The sequence below is a fragment of the Toxorhynchites rutilus genome, chromosome 3 (genome assembly GCF_029784135.1).
Source record: "Toxorhynchites rutilus septentrionalis strain SRP chromosome 3, ASM2978413v1, whole genome shotgun sequence".
In the NCBI taxonomy this organism is placed as follows: Eukaryota; Metazoa; Arthropoda; class Insecta; order Diptera; family Culicidae; genus Toxorhynchites; species Toxorhynchites rutilus.
This window is the reverse complement of record NC_073746.1, coordinates 193105664-193131434: the sequence shown is the minus strand read 5'-3', so window position 1 is coordinate 193131434 and position 25771 is coordinate 193105664. Positions and strand designations below refer to the sequence as shown.

The following is a 25771-nucleotide window of genomic DNA, read 5'->3' as shown; positions in this document are numbered from 1 at the left end:
GATAGTCGATCAGAAAAGGAAACGGGCCAAACTGCTACACTTGGGAGGACCACAATTACAGACGTTGTTCCAAACATTGCCGAACAGTGAGAGGTTTTCAGTTGTGTCGTTGGATAAGCAGTATTATGAAGTTGCAGTTCAAGCATTTGATGATTTTTTCCAACCCGGACGACAAGATGTTTTGGAACGGCATCACTTGCGAAGAATGAAGCAAATGGAAGGAGAGCGATTTGCTGAATTTATTATCAGAATTCGGCAACAAATAGGTGAATGTGGTGTGGATAGGTATGATCCGGAAGTTCGGGAAATACTCACCGACATTATGTTGGTAGACACCATAGTAGAAGGTTGTACTTCAGAAGAACTACGCAAACAAATTTTGCAAAAGGATAGAACAGTAGAAGATTGGAAGGTCGTTGGAAGGAGTACTTAAGCAGTTGAAGGATTTTGGTGCAATTCGAGAAGAGGTGAAATATGGAGAACGAGTGTTTGATATACATCATGCTAAACGGAAGTCACGATATCAGCAGACAAAACCAAACAATTCCGTAGAATCTCGATTGAAGTCTAAAAGTGCGGATTTAAAATGTTTCAAATGTGGATTCTATGGACACATTTCGACCGACAGTAGATGTCCGGCCAGAGGAAAATGGTGCAAACGTTGCAAAAAGATGGGACATTTCGAATCACGGTGCCGTTGGCAGAATAGACCTTCATTCGGATGTAAGGAAAACATGCGAGAGCATTCTTCGGAAACTAAGAAAATCCGTATAGTAGACCAAACTTCGCCTGTATGGGAGTCAAATGCGGTAGAGGCAATTGTGCCGTTGGCGAACGATTCACAGAAAACGTACTACGCCTTTTACTCCGGAAATGTGTCGAACGTAATAGTCTGCAAAATCGGAGGAGTCTTTCATCCCATGTTGGTCGATTCTGGAGCTGATGCAAATTTAATTACAGACACTGCTTGGAACAGTTTCAAATCCGCAGGGATCTGTGTGTCAAGCTGTGTAAAAGGCAGTAATCGCATATTGAAGAGCTATGCAAACAGCATTCCACTGACAGTGTTGGGATCCTTCAAAGCTGTGGTGTGTGTGGGAGCTGAATCCGTAGAGGCGGAGTTTTTTGTTATTAAAGGAGGTCAACGTTCGCTGTTGGGAGATAAAACAGCGAAGGCACTTGGTATTCTAAAAGTTAGCTTGGATATTGATCAGGTTACGAAAAAAGTTGAGCCGCTTTCCAAGATCAAAGATGCTCAGTGCACATTCATTTGGATGCGGAAATTAAGCCAGTTTTTCAACCAATGAGAAGAGTACCGGTAGCTTTAGAGGAGGCAGTCAATCATAAGTTGAGTGAATGGATGGAACGAGATATCATAGAAGAGAAAAAGGGTCCTGTTACATGGGTATCACCGTTAGTTGTTGTGGGTAAGGCGAACGGTGAGCCAAGAATTTGTCTGGACCTTCGAAGAGTGAACGAGGCTGTTCTAAGAGAGAGACACCCAATGTCATTGATCGACGATTTTCTAGCCAGAATTGGTTCTAGCATGATCCGAAGTAAACTAGATGTGAAGGATTCATTCCTGCAAATCGAATTAGATGAAACGTCGAGGGATGCAATGGTTTTTCTAACACCTCGGGGTTTATACCGATTCAAACGAATGCCGTTTTGACTGGTCACAGCCCCGGAAATTTTCCAGAAAACTATGGATGAGATCCTGGTTGGTTGCCCATCTAGGGTACCTGGTGGTACATTGACGATATCTACATCGAAGGAAAAAATAAATACGAACATGATGATCGTGTGGCTAAGGTAGAGTAAAGTAAATTTCCGATGTTAGTGCACCGATGTTTTTTTTCTGTTTGAAGATAACTTCTTATATGAATATTATACTGGAAAAGAAAAAGAAAAATACTACGTAACTTGCTTAATTTATTTTTGTTTTTTTTTATTATACCCTATTCTTTTAGGTACTTGTAAGACTGAAGGAACGAAATATACAGCTTAATAAGGAAAAGTGCATTTTTGGTGTGACAGAAATAGAATTTCTTGGCCATAAAATCAATCAGAAAGGCATTACTGCATCCGACACGAAAGTAGCAGCGTTAACTATTTTTAGAAAACCTAAAAATGCCAATGAGGTCCGTAGTTTCTTAGGTTTAGCAAACTACTTGAATCGCTTTATTCCAAATTTAGCAACGGTTGATGCCCCCCTAAGAAATTTGACAAGAAAAGGAGTTCCGTTTGAATGGCTTGCAAAACATGATACTGCGTTTGACGAAATCAAGTTAGCACTAACTAAGTCAACAACATTGGGGTTCTTCAAAAAACAAGATAGAACTATGGTGATGGCGGATGCTAGTCCTATTGGACTCGGCGCTTTACTAATTCAAGTAGATAACCAAGGAAAACATCGAGTAATTTGCTTTGCGTCAAAATCCCTCACTGATACAGAGAAGCGTTACTGCCACACTGAAAAGGAAGCGCTTTCAATTGTTCGGAGTGTCGAAAAATTTTATATTTACTTATATGGATTGAAGTTTGAAATCTTGACTGATTGCAAAGCCCTAATTTACTTGTTTAAACCACGTTCGAAACCTTGCGCCAGAATTGAAAGATGGGTGCTTCGTCTGCAAGGATTTGAGTATTCGATAACGTATATTCCTGGAGATCAAAATCTTGCTGATGTATTGTCTAGACTATCAACATGTAAACCAATTCCGTTTGATCAAAACGAGGAAATTATGATTAGGGAGATAGCTAACTTTGCTTCATGCGCGGTGGCCGTCCCTTGGAATGAACTAGTTGCGGCTAGCAAGAATGATGTGCAGATACAGCTGGTTTTGGAGAGTCTTCGGCAAGATCAACGACAGAGAATTCCATTGGAGTTCAGGGTGTTCGGTAATGAGCTTGGTGAAGTAGGGGGCATTCTGTTGCGAGGTGATCGGATAGTTGTTCCTGAACTTCTAAGACTACGAATTCTTAACATTGCTCACGAAGGGCATTTGGGATGTTCTATGATGAAATCTACGCTTCGTTCATCGGTATGGTGGCCGAAAATGGATAGAGATGTGGAAGGTTTTGTAGAGAAATGTCGAGGTTGTATTTTAGTATCGGCACCGGACGCTCCAGAGCCAATACGGAGGAAACAAATGCCAGCCGGTCCTTGGCAGGAAATAGCAGTTGATTTTATGGGACCGCTTCCAGAAGGACAATGGCTTTTCGTTGTGGTGGACTATTACAGTCGGTTTGTTGAAGTCGTTGAAATGACTAGTATCACCGCAAATGATACAATTCGAGAGTTTTCAACTATTTTCGGTAGATTTGGAATTCCCTACTCCATGAGAGCTGATAATGGACCTCAATTGAACGGAGATTGTAAGGAGCTGAAGCAGTTTTGTCAAGAAATGAACATCGAACTAGTCAATACCACACCATATTGGCCACAGGCGAACGGTGAGGTAGAGCGACAAAATAGAAGTATCTTAAAACGACTACGAATAGCCCAGGAGTTAGGTAAGGATTGGCGTTTGGAACTTAGTAAGTTTTTGTTGGTGTACCACACTACAAACCATTCAACAACTGGGAAATCACCATCGGAATTGATGTTTGGACGAAGAATAAGGAATAAACTACCGTCAATGCCGTACAGCATAGAGGATGAGGAAGTTCGAGATCGTGATGAAATTATTAAAGAAAAAGGGAAGGAATATTCTGATAATCTACGAAAGGCTCGCGATAATCCAATCAAGGTTGGGGATGTAGTTTATACAAAAAGGATGAAGAAGGATCATAAGCTAAACACAGATTATTCTTCGGAAAGATTCAAGGTAATTAAACGTACTGGAGCGGAAGCCACGGTTAAATCATTGGAAACCGGAAATGAATGTAATCGTCATGTGACACATTTAAAAAAAAGCAGAGGTTCAACTAAATAAAACAGTTTCTAGACAGGCTTTAGAAGAGGAGGAACACAAACAACAGGACACTACGGAACATCTAGCAGATCCTGAAATCCAGGATGGAAATATACCTGAGAACAAGCAAGATGTAGGAACCGAAAGAGCTAAGAGAAGAAGACTGGATCCGAAGAAATTTGAGGACTATGTACCATACTAAAATAAAATAAAAAAACAGGAAGTGGGTTATATCTATGGTATAACCGCAAGGGTGACGTAGGACTCTCGTTGATATAGAGATCATTTGTATGAAGTTGAATCTGAATTCATTCTGAATGAATGAATATTTGGAGAACTTCGAAAACGAGAGCGTTACGTTGGAGGCACAAGGTTTTATGCATCCAATATTGGATACGGAAATATCCTCCTGATGGGGAAGAATAATCTTCAGAAGCTATCCTGTTGATTGCGATTGATTGAAAAACCACAAAACCAAATGTATTTGGTCACAGTGTTACATGGATACAAAACATTCAATTAAACTCTTTCACATGAATATATTTTGAAAATTCCCAGAGGAACTGGCAGATTATTTTCAGTAACGATTAGTTATTTCCACATTTTCCTCGATACTGGAAGCCCACCAGTGGTTAATACCAACTCGATAACCACCTGTTAATAGCACTTGATTGAAACATATTTGGTCACAGTGTTACATGGATAGAAAACATTCAATTAAACTCTTTCACATGAATATATTTTGAAAATTCCCAAAGGAACTGGCAGATTATTTTCCAGCAATGATTAGATCTTTCCGGAACTTTCTCGATGCTGAATGGCATCCTAACGAAAAGAGTTCTGCGCGTGTATGTGTCGATCCTTCGCCGTCCACCTCCTCCAGCACGTTAGGCAACGATGTTGTCTTGTCGATGTCCTCACGAAAAATGAATGTGTCTCACCACCAGAATATCGCTTAAGTATGCTTTTTGTGTGTGATTAAATCGAGAGGAGGTGTGGTTTACAATGGCAATTTGGAAGGCAAACTAGAGGGGAATGAACTCTCTGAGCTCGGAACTTTCGGCGACTGAGCAATAATCGATTGCGGGCGCATACAATATTGGATACGGAAATATCCTACTGATGGGGAAGAATAATCTTCTGAAGCTATCCTGTTAATTGCGATTGATTGAAAAACCACAAAACCAAATGTTTTTGGTCACAGTGTTACATGGATAGAAAGCATTCAATTAAACTCTTTCACATGAATATATTTTGAAAATTCCCAAAGGAACTGGCAGATTATTTTCAGTAACGATTAGATATTCCCACATTTTCCTCGATACTGGAAGCCCACCAGTGGTTAATGCCAACTCGATAACCACCTGTTAATAGCACTTGATTGAAACATATTTGGTCACAGTGTAACATGGATAGAAAACATTCAATTAAACTCTTTCACATGAATATATTTTGAAAATTCCCAAAGGAACTGGCAGATTATTTTCCAGCAATGATTAGATCTTTCCGGAACTTTCTCGATGCTGAATGGCATCCTAACGGAAAGAGTTCTGCGCGTGTATGTGTCGATCCTTCGCCGTCCACCTCCTCCAGCACGTTAGGCAACGATGTTGTCTTGTCGATGTCCTCACGAAAAATGAATGTGTCTCACCACCAGAATATCGCTTAAGTATGCTTTTTGTGTGTGATTGAATCGAGAGAAGGTGTGGTTTACGATGGCAATTTGGAAGGCAAACTAGAGGGGACTGAACTTTCTGAGCTCGGAACCTTCGGCGACTGAGCAATAATCGATTGCGGGCGCATACAATATTGGATACGGAAATATCCTACTGATGTGGAAGAATAATCTTCTGAAGCTATCCTGTTAATTGCGATTGATTGAAAAACCACAAAACCAAATGTATTTGGTCACAGTGTTACATGGATAGAAAACATTCAATTAAACTCTTTCACATGAATATATTTTGAAAATTCCCAAAGGAACTGGCAGATTATTTTCAGTAACGATTAGATATTTCCACATTTTCCTCGATACTGGAAGCCCACCAGTGGTTAATGCCAACTCGATAACCACCTGTTAATAGCACTTGATTGAAACATATTTGGTCACAGTGTAACATGGATAGAAAACATTCAATTAAACTCTTTCACATGAATATATTTTGAAAATTCCCAGAGGAACTGGCAGATTATTTTCCAGCAATGATTAGATCTTTCCGGAACTTTCTCGATGCTGAATGGCATCCTAACGGAAAGAGTTCTGCGCGTGTATGTGTCGATCCTTCGCCGTCCACCTCCTCCAGCACGTTAGGCAACGATGTTGTCTTGTCGATGTCCTCACGAAAAATGAATGTGTCTCACCACCAGAATATCGCTTAAGTATGCTTTTTGTGTGTGATTGAATCGAGAGAAGGTGTGGTTTACGATGGCAATTTGGAAGGCAAACTAGAGGGGAATGAACTCTCTGAGCTCGGAACTTTCGGCGACTGAGCAATAATCGATTGCGGGCGCATACAATATTGGATACGGAAATATCCTACTGATGTGGAAGAATAATCTTCTGAAGCTATCCTGTTAATTGCGATTGATTGAAAAACCACAAAACCAAATGTATTTGGTCACAGTGTTACATGGATAGAAAACATTCAATTAAACTCTTTCACATGAATATATTTTGAAAATTCCCAAAGGAACTGGCAGATTATTTTCAGTAACGATTAGATATTTCCACATTTTCCTCGATACTGGAAGCCCACCAGTGGTTAATGCCAACTCGATAACCACCTGTTAATAGCACTTGATTGAAACATATTTGGTCACAGTGTAACATGGATAGAAAACATTCAATTAAACTCTTTCACATGAATATATCTTGAAAATTCCCAAAGGAACTGGCAGATTATTTTCAGTAACGATTAGATATTTCCACATTTTCCTCGATACTGGAAGCCCACCATTGGTTAATGCCAACTCGATAACCACCTGTTAATAGCACTTGATTGAAACATATTTGGTCACAGTGTTACATGGATAGAAAACATTCAATTAAACTCTTTCACATGAATATATTTTGAAAATTCCCAAAGGAACTGGCAGATTATTTTAAGTAACGATTAGATATTTCCACATTTTCCTCGATACTGGAAGCCCACCAGTGGTTAATGCCAACTCGATAACCACCTGTTAATAGCACTTGATTGAAACATACTTGGTCACAGTGTTACATGGATAGAAAACATTCAATTAAACTCTTTCACATGAATATATTTTGAAAATTCCCAAAGGAACTGGCAGATTATTTTCCAGCAATGATTAGATCTTTCCGGAACTTTCTCGATGCTGAATGGCATCCTAACGGAAAGAGTTCTGCGCGTGTATGTGTCGATCCTTCGCCGTCCACCTCCTCCAGCACGTTAGGCAACGATGTTGTCTTGTCGATGTCCTCACGAAAAATGAATGTGTCTCACCACCAGTATATCGCTTAAGTATGCTTTTTGTGTGTGATTGAACCGAGAGAAGGTGTGGTTTACGATGGCAATTTGGAAGGCAAACTAGAGGGGAATGAACTCTCTGAGCTGGGAACTTTCGGCGACTGAGCAATAATCGATTGCGGGCGCATACAATATTGGATACGGAAATATCCTACTGATGGGGAAGAATAATCTTCTGAAGCTATCCTGTTAATTGCGATTGATTGAAAAGCCACAATACCAAATGTATTTGGTCACAGTGTTACATGGATACAAAACATTCAATTAAACTCTTTCACATGAATATATTTTGAAAATTCCCAAAGGAACTGGCAGATTATTTTCAGTAACGATTAGATATTTCCACATTTTCCTCGATACTGGAAGCCTACCATTGGTTAATGCCAACTCGATAACCACCTGTTAATAGCACTTGATTGAAACATATTTGGTCACAGTGTAACATGGATAGAAAACATTCAATCAAACTCTTTCACATGAATATATTTTGAAAATTCCCAAAGGAACTGGCAGATTATTTTCAGTAACGATTAGATATTTCCACATTTTCCTCGATACTGGAAGCCCACCAGTGGTTAATGCCAACTCGATAACCACCTGTTAATAGCACTTGATTGAAACATACTTGGTCACAGTGTTACATGGATAGAAAACATTCAATTAAACTCTTTCACATGAATATATTTTGAAAATTCCCAAAGGAACTGGCAGATTATTTTCCAGCAATGATTAGATCTTTCCGGAACTTTCTCGATGCTGAATGGCATCCTAACGGAAAGAGTTCTGCGCGTGTATGTGTCGATCCTTCGCCGTCCACCTCCTCCAGCACGTTAGGCAACGATGTTGTCTTGTCGATGTCCTCACGAAAAATGAATGTGTCTCACCACCAGTATATCGCTTAAGTATGCTTTTTGTGTGTGATTGAACCGAGAGAAGGTGTGGTTTACGATGGCAATTTGGAAGGCAAACTAGAGGGGAATGAACTCTCTGAGCTGGGAACTTTCGGCGACTGAGCAATAATCGATTGCGGGCGCATACAATATTGGATACGGAAATATCCTACTGATGGGGAAGAATAATCTTCTGAAGCTATCCTGTTAATTGCGATTGATTGAAAAGCCACAATACCAAATGTATTTGGTCACAGTGTTACATGGATACAAAACATTCAATTAAACTCTTTCACATGAATATATTTTGAAAATTCCCAAAGGAACTGGCAGATTATTTTCAGTAACGATTAGATATTTCCACATTTTCCTCGATACTGGAAGCCTACCATTGGTTAATGCCAACTCGATAACCACCTGTTAATAGCACTTGATTGAAACATATTTGGTCACAGTGTAACATGGATAGAAAACATTCAATCAAACTCTTTCACATGAATATATTTTGAAAATTCCCAAAGGAACTGGCAGATTATTTTCAGTAACGATTAGATATTTCCACATTTTCCTCGATACTGGAAGCCCACCAGTGGTTAATGCCAACTCGATAACCACCTGTTAATAGCACTTGATTGAAACATATTTGGTCACAGTGTTACATGGATAGAAAACATTCAATTAAACTCTTTCACATGAATATATTTTGAAAATTCCCAAAGGAACTGGCAGATTATTTTAAGTAACGATTAGATATTTCCACATTTTCCTCGATACTGGAAGCCCACCAGTGGTTAATGCCAACTCGATAACAACCTGTTAATTGCACTTGATTGAAACATATTTGGTCACAGTGTAACATGGATAGAAAACATTCAATTAAACTCTTTCACATGAATATATTTTGAAAATTCCCAGAGGAACTGGCAGATTATTCTCAGTAACGATTAGATATTTCCACATTTTCCTCGATACTGGAAGCCCACCAGTGGTTAATGCCAACTCGATAACCACCTGTTAATAGCCGCGCGTGTATGTGTGTGTAGCAATGTCTTCCCAGGGAACCGTTTGTGGCATCACTCTCCTCCTGATAGATTCCCTTCTGGCCTATGGTGCACAAACAGGCTCTTGGTGACACCGTTCATCCGCGCTTTCATGATAAATAAAGAGCTTCACCGCAACAGCGACAACATGCTCCAATCGCTGTTCAATTAGAACTGAGTGGATTTCCGAGCGCCGCTCGCTTATATACCGATTGGTGATTTCAATAGCCTGTTTTGAAAGCAATTTTAAGACTATTGAAACAAGTTTTTGGATCAAAAAGTAACAAGTATATAACGCGTAGACATTTTATCTTTCGAATGAAGTGTTTATCATACCATTTCCTTCAGTTGTTTAGGAGCTATTAACGCTCAAAATCTCGGTCTCCGGCGTAACGCTTTCGTTTTCGAAACTTTGATTTTACACCCCGGTATAGAAATGAAAGACGTAGTCCTACGTCAATAAGGTGGGATGTAGAGTCTTGGAGACAAACTGTATTGACCTTGATGATGAGATACTTTGGATAGAAATAGGGGACAGATTGGGTGAGCGAGAGATACGGAGAGAGGAGATTGAACAGGAAAAGTGACCGGACGCAAGTGACTTCGGGAGCTAATTGAGACTGTAAAATAAAGAGTGAAAGCACATAAAAACAAGAATTCATTACTTTTATTATCCGGAATAACTTTCTACACTGGCCTAAGGTGCACAAACAGGCTCTTGGTGACACCGATCATCCGCGCTTTCATGATAAATGAAGAGCTTCACCACAACAGCGACAACATGCTCCAATCGCTGTTCAATTAGAACTGAGTGGATTTCCGAGCGGCGCTCGCTTATATACCGATTGGTGATTTCAATAGCCTATTTTGAAAGCAAATTTAAGACTATTGAAACAAGTTTTTGGATCAGAAAGTAACAAGTATAGAACGCGTAGACATTTTATCTTTCGAATGAAGTGTTTATCATACCATTTCGTTCAGTTGTTTAGGAGCTATTAACACTCAAAATCTCGGTCTCCGGCGTAACGCTTTCGTTTTCGAAACTTTGATTTTACACCCCGGTATAGAAATGAAAGACGTAGTCCTACGTCAAAAATAAAACACGCATACCGCCCCCCCCCCCCCATTTAGTCACAAGCATCAAATCGGCCGTTACGGCTGCTGACCGCGAACAGAAGGAGATGATCACGCGAGCAGAGGTTGTTGATAAAGCACTCGCTGAAACAAGGGAGAAGATGTCCGTCGAGATACAGAAGACGCCTAAGACGCCACGAAATCCACGATCGGACAAAAGGAAGAGGGATACCCCAGGGGATGAAGAAGACCTGAAGAAGGTTAAAAATGACAACCTGGGAAACAAAAAGGAAGGTGAAGGCAGTGGATGGCGCACTGTCGAAAAACAGACGGAGAAACGGAAGAAGAAAGAAAAAAAAGAAGAAAGGGGTGCAGGAGACAAAAAAAAACCTAGGCCCCGACGCGAGCAAAGTAAGGGAGAGGCCCTGATCGTCGAGGTGAAGGAAGGAGTGACTTGCGCATCACTCCTGCGAAAAGTGAGAGACGATCCAGAGTTGAAAGAACTAGGAGAGAATGTGGTGAAAACCAGGCGCACCCAGAAAGGAAAGATGCTCTTCGAGCTCAAGAGGGATCCGGCGGTCAAAAGTTCAGCCTTCAAGGAACTGGTTGCGAAGTCGCTCGGTGAGGAGGCGAAGGTGAGGGCTCTATCCCAGGAATCAGTGGTCGAATGCAGAAATCTGGACGAAATCACGACAGACGAGGAGTTAAGGCGCGAGTTAATAGAACAGTGTAAGCTGGACAATACACCAATGACGATCCGTATGACGAAGGCGTATGGTGGCACGCAGACGGCGTTGATAAGGCTCTCAACAGTCGCAGCCAATTAAAGTTGGCTGGTCGGTCTGCTCGCTGAAGATGGTGACCCGGGTGACCAAGGGGATGGAGAGATGCTTCCAGTGCATGGGCTTTGGACATCAGGCAAGAAGCTGCACAGGCCCCGACAGGTCTGAACTGTGCAGGAGATGCGGTGAGAAAGGGCATGTTGCGAGAGACTGCACGAAGCAACCGAAATGCCTGCTCTGCAAACCAGAGAACGGCAGCGACCATGCGACAGGAAGCTTCAAGTGTCCCTCGTATAAGAAGGCGTTAGCAGTAACGGAGATAATACAGATCAATCTGAACCATTGCAACACAGCTTAGCAACTGTTGTGGCAGTCGACAACAGAGACAAAATGCGACGTTGCAATCATAGCGGAGCCGTATCGAGTACCCCGTGATAACGGCAGCTGGGCGACGGATAGTTTAGGGATTGCTTAGTGATTGGAGGTTCACATGAAGGTTTCGTAATCGCCAAAATTAATGGAATCTTCATGTGTAGTTGCTGTGCATCCCCGACATGGACAACTGAGCAATTCCACCAGATGCTAGACGCAATGACCGAGGAACTAATCGGTAGAACACCGATTGTCATTGGAGGCGACTTCAACGCTTGGTCGGTGGAGTGGGGAAGTAGATGTACCAACACCAGAGAGTAAAGTCTACTGGAAGCTCTAGCAAAGCTGGAAGTAACGTTACTGAATGAAGGTACCACCAGTACTTTCCGGAAAGACGTGCGCGAATCCATCATAGACGTTACTTTTTGCAGTCCGTCGCTGTTGGCGAGTACGGAGTGGAAAATGTGCGAGTCGTATACGCACAGTGATCACCAAGTGATCCGGTATAGAATCGGTCAACGAAACCATGTGTTAGTTCGGAGGACAACAAGCTGTGAGCGGAAGTGGAAGACGAATGCTTTCGACAAGGACCTTTTCGTCGAAGCTCTTCGTCTAGTTAGCGGAGCTTCAGATTGGAACGCAGAAAAGTTGATAGATCTACTGGTAAGAGCATGCGACATTACCATGCCGAGGAAAGTTGTACCAAAAAGTGGAAGACGCCCAGCATACTGGTGGAACGACTCTCTCCGCAACATTCTCGCTAGCTGTCTTCAAGCCAGAAGACGCGTTCAGAGAGCACGAAATAGCGCTGATAGAGAGGAACGTAATACGGTGTACCGAGCAGCTAGAGCCGCCTTGAAACGGGGAATTACACTGAGCAAAGCGAACTGTTTCAAGGAGCTGTGCCGAGATGCAGATGCCAACCCATGGGGCAACGCGTATCGAGTCGTGATGGCGAAGATCAGAGGACCTGTGACGCCCGTCGAATCGTGTCCCGAGAAGCTGAAGGTCATTGTGAAGGGTTTATTTCCGATGCATGATCCTACGATATGGCCACCGACACCGTACGCCGAAATAGTTACCGAAAGTTCTCAAACTTCCAAGGAAGAACTGGTAGCAGTGGCGAAGCGACTGCAGGTAAGAAAGCGCCCGGCCCCGACGGAATTCCCAACGCGGCCTTGAAAACGGTGATTCTTGCGTTTCCGGACATCTTCAGGATAGTGCTACAGAAATGCCTGTAGAGTAGTAGAGTAGTAGAGTAGAATCACTCTTGAAGTGGCAGCAGGAATGGGATACGGCGGAGAAAGGCAGGTGGACGTATGGGCTAATACCGGTACTATCGACCTGGCTGAACAGGAAGCATGGGGAGGTGAATTTTCATCTGACACAGTTCCTGTCTGGATATGGCTGCTTCAGGCAATATTTTCACCGGTTCGGGCACGCAACGTCGCCACTCTGTCCTGAGTGTGAAGATGTGGAGGAAACACCAGAACACGTGGTATTTGTGTGTCCAAGGTTCACCGCAAGACGCGAGGGGCTGCCTGATCTTCATGCCGGGAACACAGTGGAGAAAATGTGTCGCGACGAGGGCACCTGGAACGCTGTTTACAGTGTAATCATACATATCATGTCCGAGCTACAGCGGAAGTGGAGGGCCGACCAGCGTGGTAATAACCCCTGACCATAGAAGGGAAACAACTGCGAGGGCTGTTGCAATGAATAGTACCCCAAGAGAGTCGCTGTGACGGAGTGCACGTTATGTTGGGCACTGCCTAATCGGCGCTCCGTTGAGAAGAGAAATCCTGCGAGGGTGGCTGTGACGGGGCGCGCGTCAAGTTGGAGGCGCTTCCTAATCGGTTCACGTCTCGACAGGTGAGAAACCCCGCGAGGGTGGCTGTGACGGGTTGCGCGTCAAGCTGGAGGGCAATTCCTAATCGGTACACGTCTCGACGGTCAAAAGGAAGCCTGTGCAGTGGATGTGCGTGGCGGAGTACAACGGAATCGTAAATGAGATGTATATAGAAAAAGGGAAGGATCAACGCTAGTTAGCGTTGAAAACTCGTGATGTGCATGAGCACAGCCGCCCCCTGAAGTAGTCGCCTAGATGTGGTCCCGGGAAAATGAGGCTGCGAGTAGAGGGCTTAGTTTTTGTGGATGCGATCCCCACTCGACGTCTGTGTTATCCCTTCCCAGATAAGGCTGGAAGAGCGTTCCTCACCTCTATAAAAAAAAAATTACTCGCGGTTGGCTCGAGGTTAGTATTACAAAGACTCTCATAATTGGGATGTTGCAGTCTCCAATGCTCTGTATGTGTGGCCGGCACGGGATACTTCCTATTGGGGTGCAACTGACCATTAATCAGCGACGCCCCCCTAGTCTAAAGTGACCAGATGGTCAAAGGTCTAACGCGGGACACAAAAAAACCTTTATTATTCTTTTTTATTCTAGGCTGTTGATAAGCGGCACTCAATAGATGTCTTATTGACGTAGGACTACGTCTTTCATTTCTATACCGGGGTGTAAAATCAAAGTTTCGAAAACGAAAGCGTTACGCCGGAGACCGAGATTTTGAGCGTTAATAGCTCCTAAACAACTGAACGAAATGGTATGATAAACACTTCATTCGACGGATAAAATGTCTACGCGTTCTATACTTGTTACTTTTTGATCCAAAAACTTGTTTCAATAGTTTTAAAATTGCTTTCAAAACAGGCTATTGAAATCACCAATCGGTATATAAGCGAGCGCCGCTCGGAAATCCATTCAGTTATGATTGAACAGCGATTGGAGCATGTTGTCGCTGTTGTGGTGAAGCTCTTCGTTTATCATGAAAGCGCGGATGAACGGTGTCACCAAGAGCCTGTTTGTGCACCCTAGGCCAGAAGGGAATCCATCAGGAGGAGAGTGATGCCACAAACGGTTCCCCGGGAAGAGTTCGGAGCAGCCGCCACACACACACATACACGCGCGGAATTCTTCGTTTGGATGCCATTCAGCATCGAGAAAATTCCGGAAAGATCTAATCATTTCTGGAAAATAAACTGCCAGTTCCTCTGGGAATTTAAAAATACATTCATGTGAAAGAGTTTATTTGAATGTTTTCTATCCATGTAACACTGTGACCAAGTATGTTTCAATCAAGTGCTATTAACAGATGGTTATCGAATTAGCATTAACCACTGGTGGGCTTCCAGTATCGAGGAAAATGTGGAAATATCTAATCGTTACTGAAAATAATCTGCCAATTCCTCTGGGAATTTAAAAATACATTCATGTGAAAGAGTTTATTCGAATGTTTTCTATCCATGTAACACTGTGACCAAATACATTTAGTTTTGTGATGGACATCGACAAGACAACATCGTTGCCTAACGTGCTGGAGGAGGTGGACGGCGAAGGATCGACACATACACGCGCAGAATTCTTTCCGTTTGGATGCCATTCAGCATCGAGAATGTTCCGGAAAGATCTAATCATTTCTGGAAAATAATCTGCCAGTTCCTCTGGGAATTTAAAAATACATTCATGTGAAAGAGTTTATTTGAATGTTTTCTATTCATGTAACACTGTGAACAAATATTTTTCAATCAAGTACTAACCACCTGTTAAGGTTATCGAATTAGTATTAATCACTGTAACTCCAACGTAACGCTCTCGTTTTCGGAGTCCCCCAAATATTAATTTATTCATTCATTCAGAATGGATTGAGATTCAACTTCAAACAAATGATCTCTAAATCGACGATAGTCCTACGTCACCCTTGCGGTTATACCATAGATATAACCCACTTCCTGTTTTATTGTTAGGAAATAAGATGAGCGTTTATCAACTTTCATTGAGCGGATTGCCTCTATTGAGCTGAGACTGTCTGAAAAAATAAAATAATGGTCGATGGGCAATGTTTCAATGATCCCTAGTGCGTAGTATATCGCACCCAGTTCAGCGACATACATGGAACAAGAATCTTTGATGTTGAAAGAGGCACTGGAATTTTCATTGAAGATGCCGAAGCCAGTGGACCCGTTTATGAATGAACCGTCAGTAAAGAACATTTTATCAGTTCTCACTTTCCAATATTTTTCCGAAAATATCGACGGAATAACATTGGAGCGTAGATGATCTGGCATTCCATGGATTTTTTGTCGCATGGACAGATAAAAAATGACAGAGGAATTGCAAAAGTATGGGAAGCAAACTTGATTGGAGATACCTGGTGAAGGGTGCACTTCATGGGTAAGGTACTCATGGTACAAAGACATAAAAGTTGCCTGAGGAGTCAGTTGAAGTAGATTTTCGAAGTTATCAATCACCAATGGATTCATGATCTTGCAACGGATGAGAAATCTGTAGGATAATTCTGTGAACCGAAGAGTAAGCGGGGATACTCCTGCCAAGACTTCGAGACTCATCGTATGTGTCGAATGCAAACACCCCATGGCTATACGCAGGCAACGATATTATATCCTCTCCAGCTTGAGAATATGAATCCTGGCAGCTGATCGGAAGCAAAAACTGCGATATTCTAACACTGATAGTATCGTTGTTTTGTACAACTGAATGAGGTCTCCTGGATGGGCGCCCCACAATGTTCCGGTTATTGTTTGGAGAAAATTGATTCTATGCTGGCATTTCTGTTCCAAATACGCAATGTGTATTCCCCAGGTACATTTAGAGTCAAAATATACTCCAAGGTATTTGATAAACATTGAGTGCCTGATCGTTTTGCCGGATAGGTGAAGCTGGAATTGGGCTGGTTCGTGCTTCCTAGAAAATACGACCATTTCGGTTTTCTCCGTAGAGAATTCGATACCCAGCTTGAGAGCCCACGTTAACAGGTTGTTCAGGGTATCTTGCAAGGATTTTTGCAGGATTAGTACCCGTGATGGAAATAACTCCATCGTCTGCAAGTTATCTCAACGTGCAATCTCTAGTTAGTTAGGCCTTGTGGTAGGCCCATAAAACTGTACCGAGAAGATTTCAAGCGGCCATGATTGAAAAACATGTGTTTTTCTGACAGTAAATTGTGTAGGAAATTATTCAGAATTGGTGAAAGTCCACTAGTTGTCCCCGAAATATTTATTCATCCATTAATTGAGAATTGATTCAGATTCAACTATCACAAGAAAAGTTCGGAAATTCATCCGAACAGCTGACGAATAATTTTAATTTATTTTCCCCTCCAAGTTCAATAAAACAAAAATCGACAAAATGACATCTTTCCTTTTTTTGTACTTATTTCTATGCTGGCAAATGTCCTATTTTATGCAACCAAATTAATTGAAACAGGCTCTGAAATGTATCAAATTATGTGGAGCTGATAGACAAGTTCTTTCAACCGATACAATAACGAAACTGCATTAACTAACTTCTTGATCCTTTTTGATCCTTTATTGCTCATTTTTTTCAAAATAAATATATTATAACAAAAAATTTTCTCGCTCTTGTTCTGACCCTTGTTCTAATCGGGAACAATTGTTTTTCAGCATAGAGCTTCGGCGAGTTTCCAATTTTTGATCCTGCATCCCAAACTGTTTTTTTTCACTTCCAGATATTTGAAAGAATGATGAAACACTCTTCGATAAGGAAAATGATACTCTCAGAACAGACAGCAACAACAGCAAGCCTCCGCAAACGAAGAAAGAATAATACATAATCCGATCGAAAATTCGTAGATAGTAGAGATAAAACAGAAACCTGCTTTGTAATGATTGTGGCAGTTTTAACATCGTCTGAAAAAAAGTAATATTTTGTATTTTGGTGCCATACGATTTAAATGTGGGGTTTTCCAAGAACAATTATTGTTAGAGAATTTACGTTATTGGATTAGTGGATATAAATTGTATTGTGGTAAAAACAGCGAATTGACCATAATAGACTCAAAAATAAAAAATAAATATAGATACATTTGTAGTTATCTAACAAGCTATGAAATTGAGTTCAACTGATTAGGATTGAAAATATTGGTTAGGGTTGGTTAGGAAAAATAAATCTTTCATGTCTCCGATAGATTGGTGATACAAGATAAATGATATCTATTAAAATGTCGAACAAGTAATTTCAGATTTAGGCTGTCATCCCGCATTTATTTTTTCTCTTTTTTCTTGTTTTCTCGTTTCACTTGCACGTTATATGGTGCAAAAATTGGAATTCAACAAAAAGTAAATTTGGTACTTTTTCAAATGTATTTCTTTGGTAAAGACGAAAATAAGGGATAAAAAAGTGAATGATGTTCATAATTACAATAGTATAACAAATCATGGTCAGTTTTGGTTCCGCCGCTTCGGTTCATTTCTTTTTATGTTAAAGTCTTGATGGGCCTCCTCAAAAATGTCGATAAAATCGCAAATATGAATTAAGTTTACCGACAGATTGTCAGTCATAACACGACCAAAAAGCGGGAAAATTGGTACCTAGTTTTTGAAGGAAAATACATGTAAATGCTAGCCGCGACCGCGCCTTAGCCAGTGTACGCAAGATTTATACGAGCATTTCAGGTAGTATCTCATCATTGACTCGTGTAATATCGTTCTCAATAATTACTAGTTTGTATATAAATTAGAAAAATAACCAGATTCCTGATAGTAATCTGGAGGCACATTAAGCACATTTTGGATGCCACCATCCCTTTTTTAATAACGCGTTTTAAACGGTAAACAAACTTCTTAATGCACAACTTTAACATCACGCCTTCGATGCTGTTGAAAATCCTAATTATTTCTTCTTTAAGTTCCTCCAAATTTTGTGGCTTACTAACTATCAGCAACAGTCCTTCCAGACCCCGAGAGGATGTAATCGACGACGAGAAATTTTGAAATTCTTACCATAAAGGGCAAATTTTCAGGCTTCGGTTGTTCGAGTAATACGATTTCGCTAAAAATACACGTTCTTGTAAATTTTACATCTTGACACTAAAAACCATCCGATCAGACTGAACGAGTAGCTGAATATTATCGTCCCGAAGTGGGGAATGCAATATTACTATCGACGGAGCTATTCGATTTTTTTGCGTGAGCGGTTAATCTGAAAGACCCTGTACTTATGTTGCCTTTGGTTACTAATTATAACAAACGCGACAATTTTGTTTGTTGACATATCCATTCAACCAGAAAAAAAGATGCATCGCTGAACACATTTGAGAAAGTACAAATTTTGATAATAAAATTCAAACATTCGCAAACGTTGCTCATATTTTCTGGTTGAAGAGCAGTGGCGTCGACTGGGGGGTGCGGAGGGGGCGGTTCGCCCCCGAGTTCACGATTTTAGGGGTGCAGAATGAACCAAATTTGTATGAAAAAATTGGGTAAATATGATTTATTCCTTTTCTTGCGGGGTGGCGGGGTGCAAATCGACTCTTCCGTCCCGGGTGCGAAAGCTCCACTCGACGCCACTGTTAAATAGCGATGATATGCAAAGACTTCAGTGCCACAGAGGCGATTTATTCCGGGAACCCCTTAAAACTACTCCTGATTGATAATTCAGTTCATATTCCCGAGGCGTGCTTTAGTCGAAATGATGAGTTTGCAGTCGTTGCTTTGATAATGTTGCTGTTTATGCTGATATCACGCTTATGCGAATTCCAATTTCCCTTCAGTCAATTTTCAAACAAAATACAATCTCGATTTTCCGCGAAAGCGAGTTCCATAGTAATTCTATGGGCCCTTCCGAAAGTAGTCAGCGAGTGATAAACTCTTGCTCTTTTGTTTTAGTGATGGTTCTATAATTACATAATTCCAAGTGGTTGAAAATCTCCTATAGACCATTTCCAATGCTAAAGGCCAATGAAGTTGAGAGCAGAAGAAAAGGCACAATTTCAGTTTTGAATAGATTTTTATTACGATGTCTCATGAAATTTGAACCCTGAAGAAAGAGAAAAATAGACCATTGTTATCGAAATGGTTTCAAAATTAATGGGTTGATTTTTTACCGAAGACTTATTTGATCTGTGAGATTGATTTATACTATGGCTAAAGACAGATAATTAGTTGAGTTACTTTGAGTAAGTTTGAGCCGTGCGATTAATGTCTTGCCTAAACCGAATAGATTAACAATATCCATTGTGAATTGATATAAAATTATGATAGTCACGATAGTTACTTACTATTTCGAACCACAGCGCTGGAATAACCAAGTTTGAAAAACGTTCGCACTCTGCAATGTTTGAAATATCATCTACTGCCATATTTATTTGAAATTTCACAGAGAGTTGTAATGGTAACCCCGAAAGCTGAAATAATTATTGATATTGAATGCCACATTTTATATTATTATATTTAATATTTTATTGTAGGACAGAGCGCTCTTCAACACGTTGAGTCCCGAAATGTCCTTGCTGTACTTTCCATTCAGCCTGCATCGAGAGCGAGAGCGCATATCAGTGTTGTTCCAAGCTCCCAAAGAGATTCATTGTGTAGATAGAAAATACAGTAGTTCCCCGAATACAGTAGAACCCCGAAAATACAGTACAACCCCGGCTCATGCTCTTTTGTTTTAGTGATGGATCTTACATTATCTGACCACTATGTGCAAGGCATTATAGAAGGATAGTGTAATGATTTCTGTATTGATAAAGTATAGTTTTCATGATAAAATTTTTTTTTTGACTTCATTTTTAGTCCTTTATTGGATTCTCCACGATTCTCGTTATTCGCGGTGATTTTTTCAGACTATTTCGCGGATAATAGGGGTTCTACTGTACAGTATTTGCATATAAAGTAGTCACATTTTGTAACACATCCTAAAAAACCATTTTTTTTTTCTTTTCCTAGTTGTAACTGTCAGTCCATGATATCAACGCTCTTCTTTCGAAAAGCTAAGTGTCGGTCCCTAGGGATCGACGCGAGGCTCAACGTGTTAATGATGAAATGTATGAAATGAAATGACTTCAGCGTATAAATGATATTCGAAATATCACAACAGGTACATTATATCGATACAACTATGTTTGGAAAGGCGGATCAAAACAAATTATATGAGCTTATCTGTCAAAAGTTTGTATAAAGAGCATACCGAATTAATCATGAAGAAACTACTGTGCAATGTCTTATTAGGGCTCAAACCGTTCAGCCTTGTCAGAAGCTTAGGATCTGCATCGTAAAAATGAGGATAACTGAGTGCGATTGGGAATCCGTAATAGCAATCCGTTACATCGATAAGACCTCGAGGAAGACATTTACCTGAAATTAAAGTTGGAAATAATACATTGACATATTTTTTTTAGTATTATAATAATCATGTTTGTTTTCAATGAAATATTTGTCAATGTCCGTGAAATTTTTCCTAAGAATGAGATTTGGTTTCAACTTTTGATGTTTTTGACCACAAACTGAATAGCGCATTGATGTGGGGCAGTATAACAGTGCATACTGAATACTCCTCCTCAATGTTAAACTGCTTCACTGATAATCTCCTAATCCTGATAGTCCACAAGATCGGTTTTTGGACCAATTCCCTTCAACATCTCCTCTGTCAGGCTAATGTCTAGAAATGCACAGCTCGTACACGAATCGGTCTAATCATTACACCCAAGTATAGAAGTACTTCTGCAAGCTGCGTCTATTGTCCTCGTATCATCAACTTCCAGGTGTCCCACGAAGATCTCGAAGGCTTCGCGTCAACAATGCCATACTTCTTGAGAATGTTAACAATATGCATTTCAAACCGGTTATTGTCGAACTCTATATTCATACCAATGGAAACAGCATCATTGATCTATGTGAGTTATTTGGAACTTTAAGCTAATAGGAAAACTGTAATTGTGGGATATAAAAGAACAAGTCAGAATTTGCTGGAAGCAAAGCCTTGTTCAGCTTGAGGGCTTGCACCTCAACGATCGCCACAGACAGTATATCAGCATTTCGCACCTTGGGTCGGAGCAACCGACCAAACGGTGAAAAAAACTGGCCAAAATGCACATTATCATGCGGAAGCGTAAGTCAAGACTAGCCGTGACTAAACAGTAGAAGGAGCGATTGAAGGTGTTGGCGAAAAGAAGAAGGGAAAGTCCAAGCCGCTGTTCTCTCCTTCGGGATTTGCGGTGAACGGGGAGATACACAGTGTCTTTTCATCGGCCATGGCTAAGGTTCCGGCCAGCAATCATGAAGCTGCTAATCAAGGTATCGCAGTATTTTGTAGAAAGCTTCATAAACGTTTATGAATTTATGAAAAATTTGGTTCATTGAATTATCTTTTTTAGTTTTTTCCCAGCATTCGAAACTAATCCATTTTATTTAATACATACTTTATCCACCTAAATTCATAGAAGTATTATTTATAAAGTCTTCCAGCTTGCTCCATTCGGCAAGTACTGCACATCAATCAACAAATACTGTCCTGATGCTTCTGTACCTTCCAGTAGCCTACGCATCCTTTACCGAAACGATTTAGACTGTTCCCGTTCAACGTTGGACATCATTCAACCAGGATGCACACTGCAAAGCACCAAGAGAGCCCACAACCACTCAAACTCAGTCGAGCGGACCAACGTTCATCATCGATCTTATACTCCTCGCTGCCTGCCAGTCACTTCTGCCTCTGAGTCGCCTGAAAGTGGTCATCCAGCCTGCACATCCAGCTTAAGTCAATCCACCTCTCGCCTTTTGGACATGGCTTCTCAACCGGGACGCACGTCATCAAGCATTTCGGAAGTCCCCGAGTCACCCTCTGCAGTCGTGACCATCCAGCCTGCGCTCACCAGTTGTCCCGGTCCTGCTAGAGGGTCTGGCGAAGGGATCTTCCACCTTGCTCCATACGGCAAGTATGACACACAAATCAACGGTTATCCCTCTGATGCTTCTGTACCTTTCAGTAGCCTACGCATCTATAACCAGAATGTCCGTGGATTACGTACCAAAATCGATGCTTTTTTCCTGGCTATCAGCGATGCTGATTATGACATGGTTGTGCTCACTGAGACCTGGTTAGATGATTGCATTTATTCGTCGCAACTCTTCGAGAACGGCTACTCTGTTTACAGAACGGATCGCAATGCTCAAAACAGCCGCAAATCAACGGGTGGTGGAGTATTGATTGCTGTTTCGTCTCGATACAGCTCCTGTATGGATCCAACACCGGTCGACGATACGCTTGAACAGCTTAGTATTGGAGTTCTCTATTTTCCACCAAGTAGAAAGAATGACATCTCTGCTATTCGTAAACACATCGATTCAATTGGCGCAATTCGTTCGAATCTCTCTCCTAACGACATTGTACTACAGTTTGGTGATTATAATCTCTGTGATGTGCACTGGGCTGTTAACGAGGATGGCTACGTGTCAGTTGATCTGGATCGCTTTGGACCGTGTGCTGCCAGCTGCTCATTTCTGGATGGTTTCTGCTTCTACGGCTTGTCCCAAGTTAACTGCTTGGAAAATGCAGAGAACCGGACTCTTGATCTTGTCCTCGTAAACGACATCGTGCTACCTGATTACCAGATTAGCAAATCAATTGAAGCGCTCTCTAGGATTGATCCTCGTCACCCTTCATTTGAGCTAATTGTTGCATATCCAACGGTTGTAACTGACGAAACAGATCGTAACGATTCTGGTTTCGATTTCAAACGGGCCTACTTTGAACATTTGTGTCGACTGGAGTACTCTGGTCACGATTCAAGATACCGAATCGTGGAGCCGTTGGATTCTTCTCCAACGCTGTACTTCAGGCGATTACAGCACACGTTCCTTTGAAGTCTCCTCCGTGTAAACCGCCATGGTCAAACAACCGTTTACGCTTGCTGAAACGTCGTCGATGCTCTAAGTTCCTACTGCAATCAACGTTCTCAACACTCGAAGCTGCAGTTCATTCAGCCAGTAATGAGTACAGGAGATACAATGGATTTTTGTATGCCAGATACAAGATTCATATTGAGGAGAGCCTACGTGTGAATCCAAAACAGTTCTGGTCGTTCGTCAACTCGAATTCAAAACGGTCTCCCGACATCAATGTATCTTGACGAACTTTCTTCTGACTCGATCAGTGGAAGGTGCGAACTATTTGCAAGACAGTTCAAACGCCCTTTCAATGGTTATACAGCTCAACCTGAACAGGTGAGATTAGCTGTCCAGGATGCTCCTCGTGATGTATATAGCGTTGAAATGTTCGAATTATCTGAGCAGAATGTAGTCAAAGCAATTCAAAAGCTTAAATTCTCGTATGCTCCAGGCCCGGATGGAATTTCACCTGCAATGTTGTAAAAATGCAGATCTGCACTGGCCTCTCCGCCGAAGAAACTTTTTAATCGATCACTGCAGCAACGTGTGTTTCCTTCGAGCTGGAAAAATCGTACCTATTCCTCATCCACAAAAAAGGAGATGAACGAGATGCTAAAAATTATCGCGGCATTACTTCTCTTTGCGTCTACTCGAAGCTCTTTAAGATCATTATAAATGAATCGCTTTTTGCCAGTTGCAAGCAGTACAGCTCAACGAATCAACATGGTTTCTACCCACAAAGATCCGTGAGCACCAATCTAGTTCAGTTCTCATCGCGTTGTATTCGCGTCATGGATGCTGGTAACCAAGTGGATGCCGTCTACTTGGACTTGAAGGCAGCTTTTGACCGGGTTGATCATCAAATCCTTCTCGAAAAACTAGGGAAATGTGGTGTAGCCCTTGGTTTTGTCGAGTGGTTCGAGTCATACCTGAAGAATCGAGCTTTGTGTGTGAGAATAGGGTCACATGAGTCCGAGTCATTCACAAACATATCTGGAGTGCCTCAGGGGAGCAATTTAGGCCCTTACTTTTCGTATTGTTTATAAACGACGTGTCCTTCATCCTGCCACGTGGATAGAGACTGATGCTGATGATTCTAAGGTCTACATTTATGTCGAAGACATAAATGATTGTCATCATCTTCAAAGCTTGCTGAACATTTTTGAGACGTGGTGTGTACGAAATTGTATGACGTTGAGCGTCGAGAAATGCCAAGTTATATCGTTCACCAGAAAGCGGAATCCCATCAATTTCAAAGCTATCGAGCGGGTTCAACGAGTTCGCGTCTTGGTTGTAATGCTTGACAAGGAGTTCACTTTCATCTACCACTACAACGACATCATCTCCAGGGCAAACAAGCAGCTCGGTTTTGTTTTGAAGGTCACCAATGGATTTAAGGACCCGCTTAGCTTAAAATCTCTATACTGTGCGCTGGTTCGTTCTATTCTGGAATTTGCTTCTGTCGTATGGTGCCTTTTCCCCGGCATTTGGAAAGCGCGCATTGAATCTGTACAAAGAAAGTTCGTACGTCGTGCTTTGAGGAATCTTTCATGGCGGAACCCAAGGCAATTGCCTCCTTACGAGGAATGCTGTAACCTGCTGCGAATTGATACTCTGAAGAACAGGCGATCTGCAGCACAAGCCATGTTTGTTGCGAAGCTGCTGAGAAACGAGATCGACTCCCCTTTCTTGCTAGCTAATCTAAACATTTATGCTCCAGAGGCGATCTGGCGTAGTGGTAACATCCATGCCTCTCACGCTAAAGGTCACGAGTTCAATTCTCACTCCCGACATTCTTCCAAAAATGGAAGTAAAAGTGACGAACCAGCCAAATGAGTTGAAAATCACTATAATACAGATAAAACAAACAACAACTTTATGCTCCAGAACGCCATTTTTTGCAAGGCAATTGTGAGTCAGCAACGAATGTTCAGTACGAAGGCAGGAGATAATTCTTTGTTTATCCACCCTACGTCATCGTGATTTCCTTAGGCTCGATTTCCGGAATAGTTTGTATGGCCAGCATGATCCGTTGGAATTTATGTCTGCTACATTCAATAGGATTTTTTACTTCTTTGACTTTAATATCGCTAGCAATGCGCTTCGGATTAGATTTAGTGATTATTTTAGAATAAGTTGACATTCGCAATGCGTGTATTTGATACTGACTTGAGTAGGTCCATTAAGACAATTTGATGTCAGATGGATTAAATAAAACAAAATAAAATAAAATAAAATTATTACCTTTCCTGCAAAAACATTTGTTTTTTGTATCAACTTCGCCATTGTCAAGTGCATTCTCTTCAAACACGAATTTTGTTGCCTGTAATCCATCCACTTCGAAATTAGTCCCAGCTTGAACCTGAAACGATAAAGTTTATGAAGAAGAATTCTTCTCATGTTGATTATCTCTTGCTTTGAATATTGGTTGATATGGTTGTTGTTGTTTTTCTTGTTGTATTGGATTATGGAGGCTCTGAGATATAATAAAGGGCGAACA

The 25771-nt window shown here is 41.3% G+C and overlaps 2 protein-coding genes across 6 annotated transcripts in view; one reads left to right on the top strand and one right to left on the bottom strand.

The window, feature by feature from the left end:
* Positions 1-1303: 1303 nt before the first annotated feature.
* On the top strand, positions 1304-4119 carry LOC129773773 (uncharacterized protein K02A2.6-like). The gene is made up of 4 exons (XM_055777418.1): positions 1304-1640; positions 1683-1812; positions 2609-3888; positions 3944-4119. The coding sequence occupies exons 1-4, from the start codon at positions 1304-1306 to the stop codon at positions 4117-4119; spliced, it is 1923 nt and encodes a 640-aa protein (XP_055633393.1).
* Positions 4120-16928: 12809 nt separating this feature from the next.
* LOC129780409 (scavenger receptor class B member 1) overlaps positions 16929-25771 on the bottom strand; it is a 288806-nt gene continuing 279963 nt past the window's right edge. For all 5 annotated transcript variants that reach the window (XM_055788666.1, XM_055788665.1, XM_055788667.1 and 2 more), the window contains 4 exons: positions 25516-25633; positions 20573-20739; positions 19665-19790; positions 16929-17295 (listed from right to left, as the gene is read on the bottom strand). In XM_055788666.1, coding sequence (XP_055644641.1) covers positions 16984-17295; positions 19665-19790; positions 20573-20739; positions 25516-25633 — 723 coding nt within the window. In that variant the 3' untranslated portion in view covers positions 16929-16983. The remainder of the gene's footprint in view (positions 17296-19664; positions 19791-20572; positions 20740-25515; positions 25634-25771) is intronic.

Excerpts from the sequence above, each read along its gene's own strand:
- LOC129773773 (XM_055777418.1), top strand. The coding sequence starts at position 1,304 with ATGAGAAGAGTACCGGTAGCTTTAGAGGAGGCAGTCAATCATAAGTTG. Across the intron at positions 1,813-2,608 it reads ATGATGATCGTGTGGCTAAG|AATTGAAAGATGGGTGCTTC; the intron begins GTAGAGTAAAGT and ends ACCTTGCGCCAG. Across the intron at positions 3,889-3,943 it reads ATTGGAAACCGGAAATGAAT|TTTCTAGACAGGCTTTAGAA; the intron begins GTAATCGTCATG and ends TAAATAAAACAG.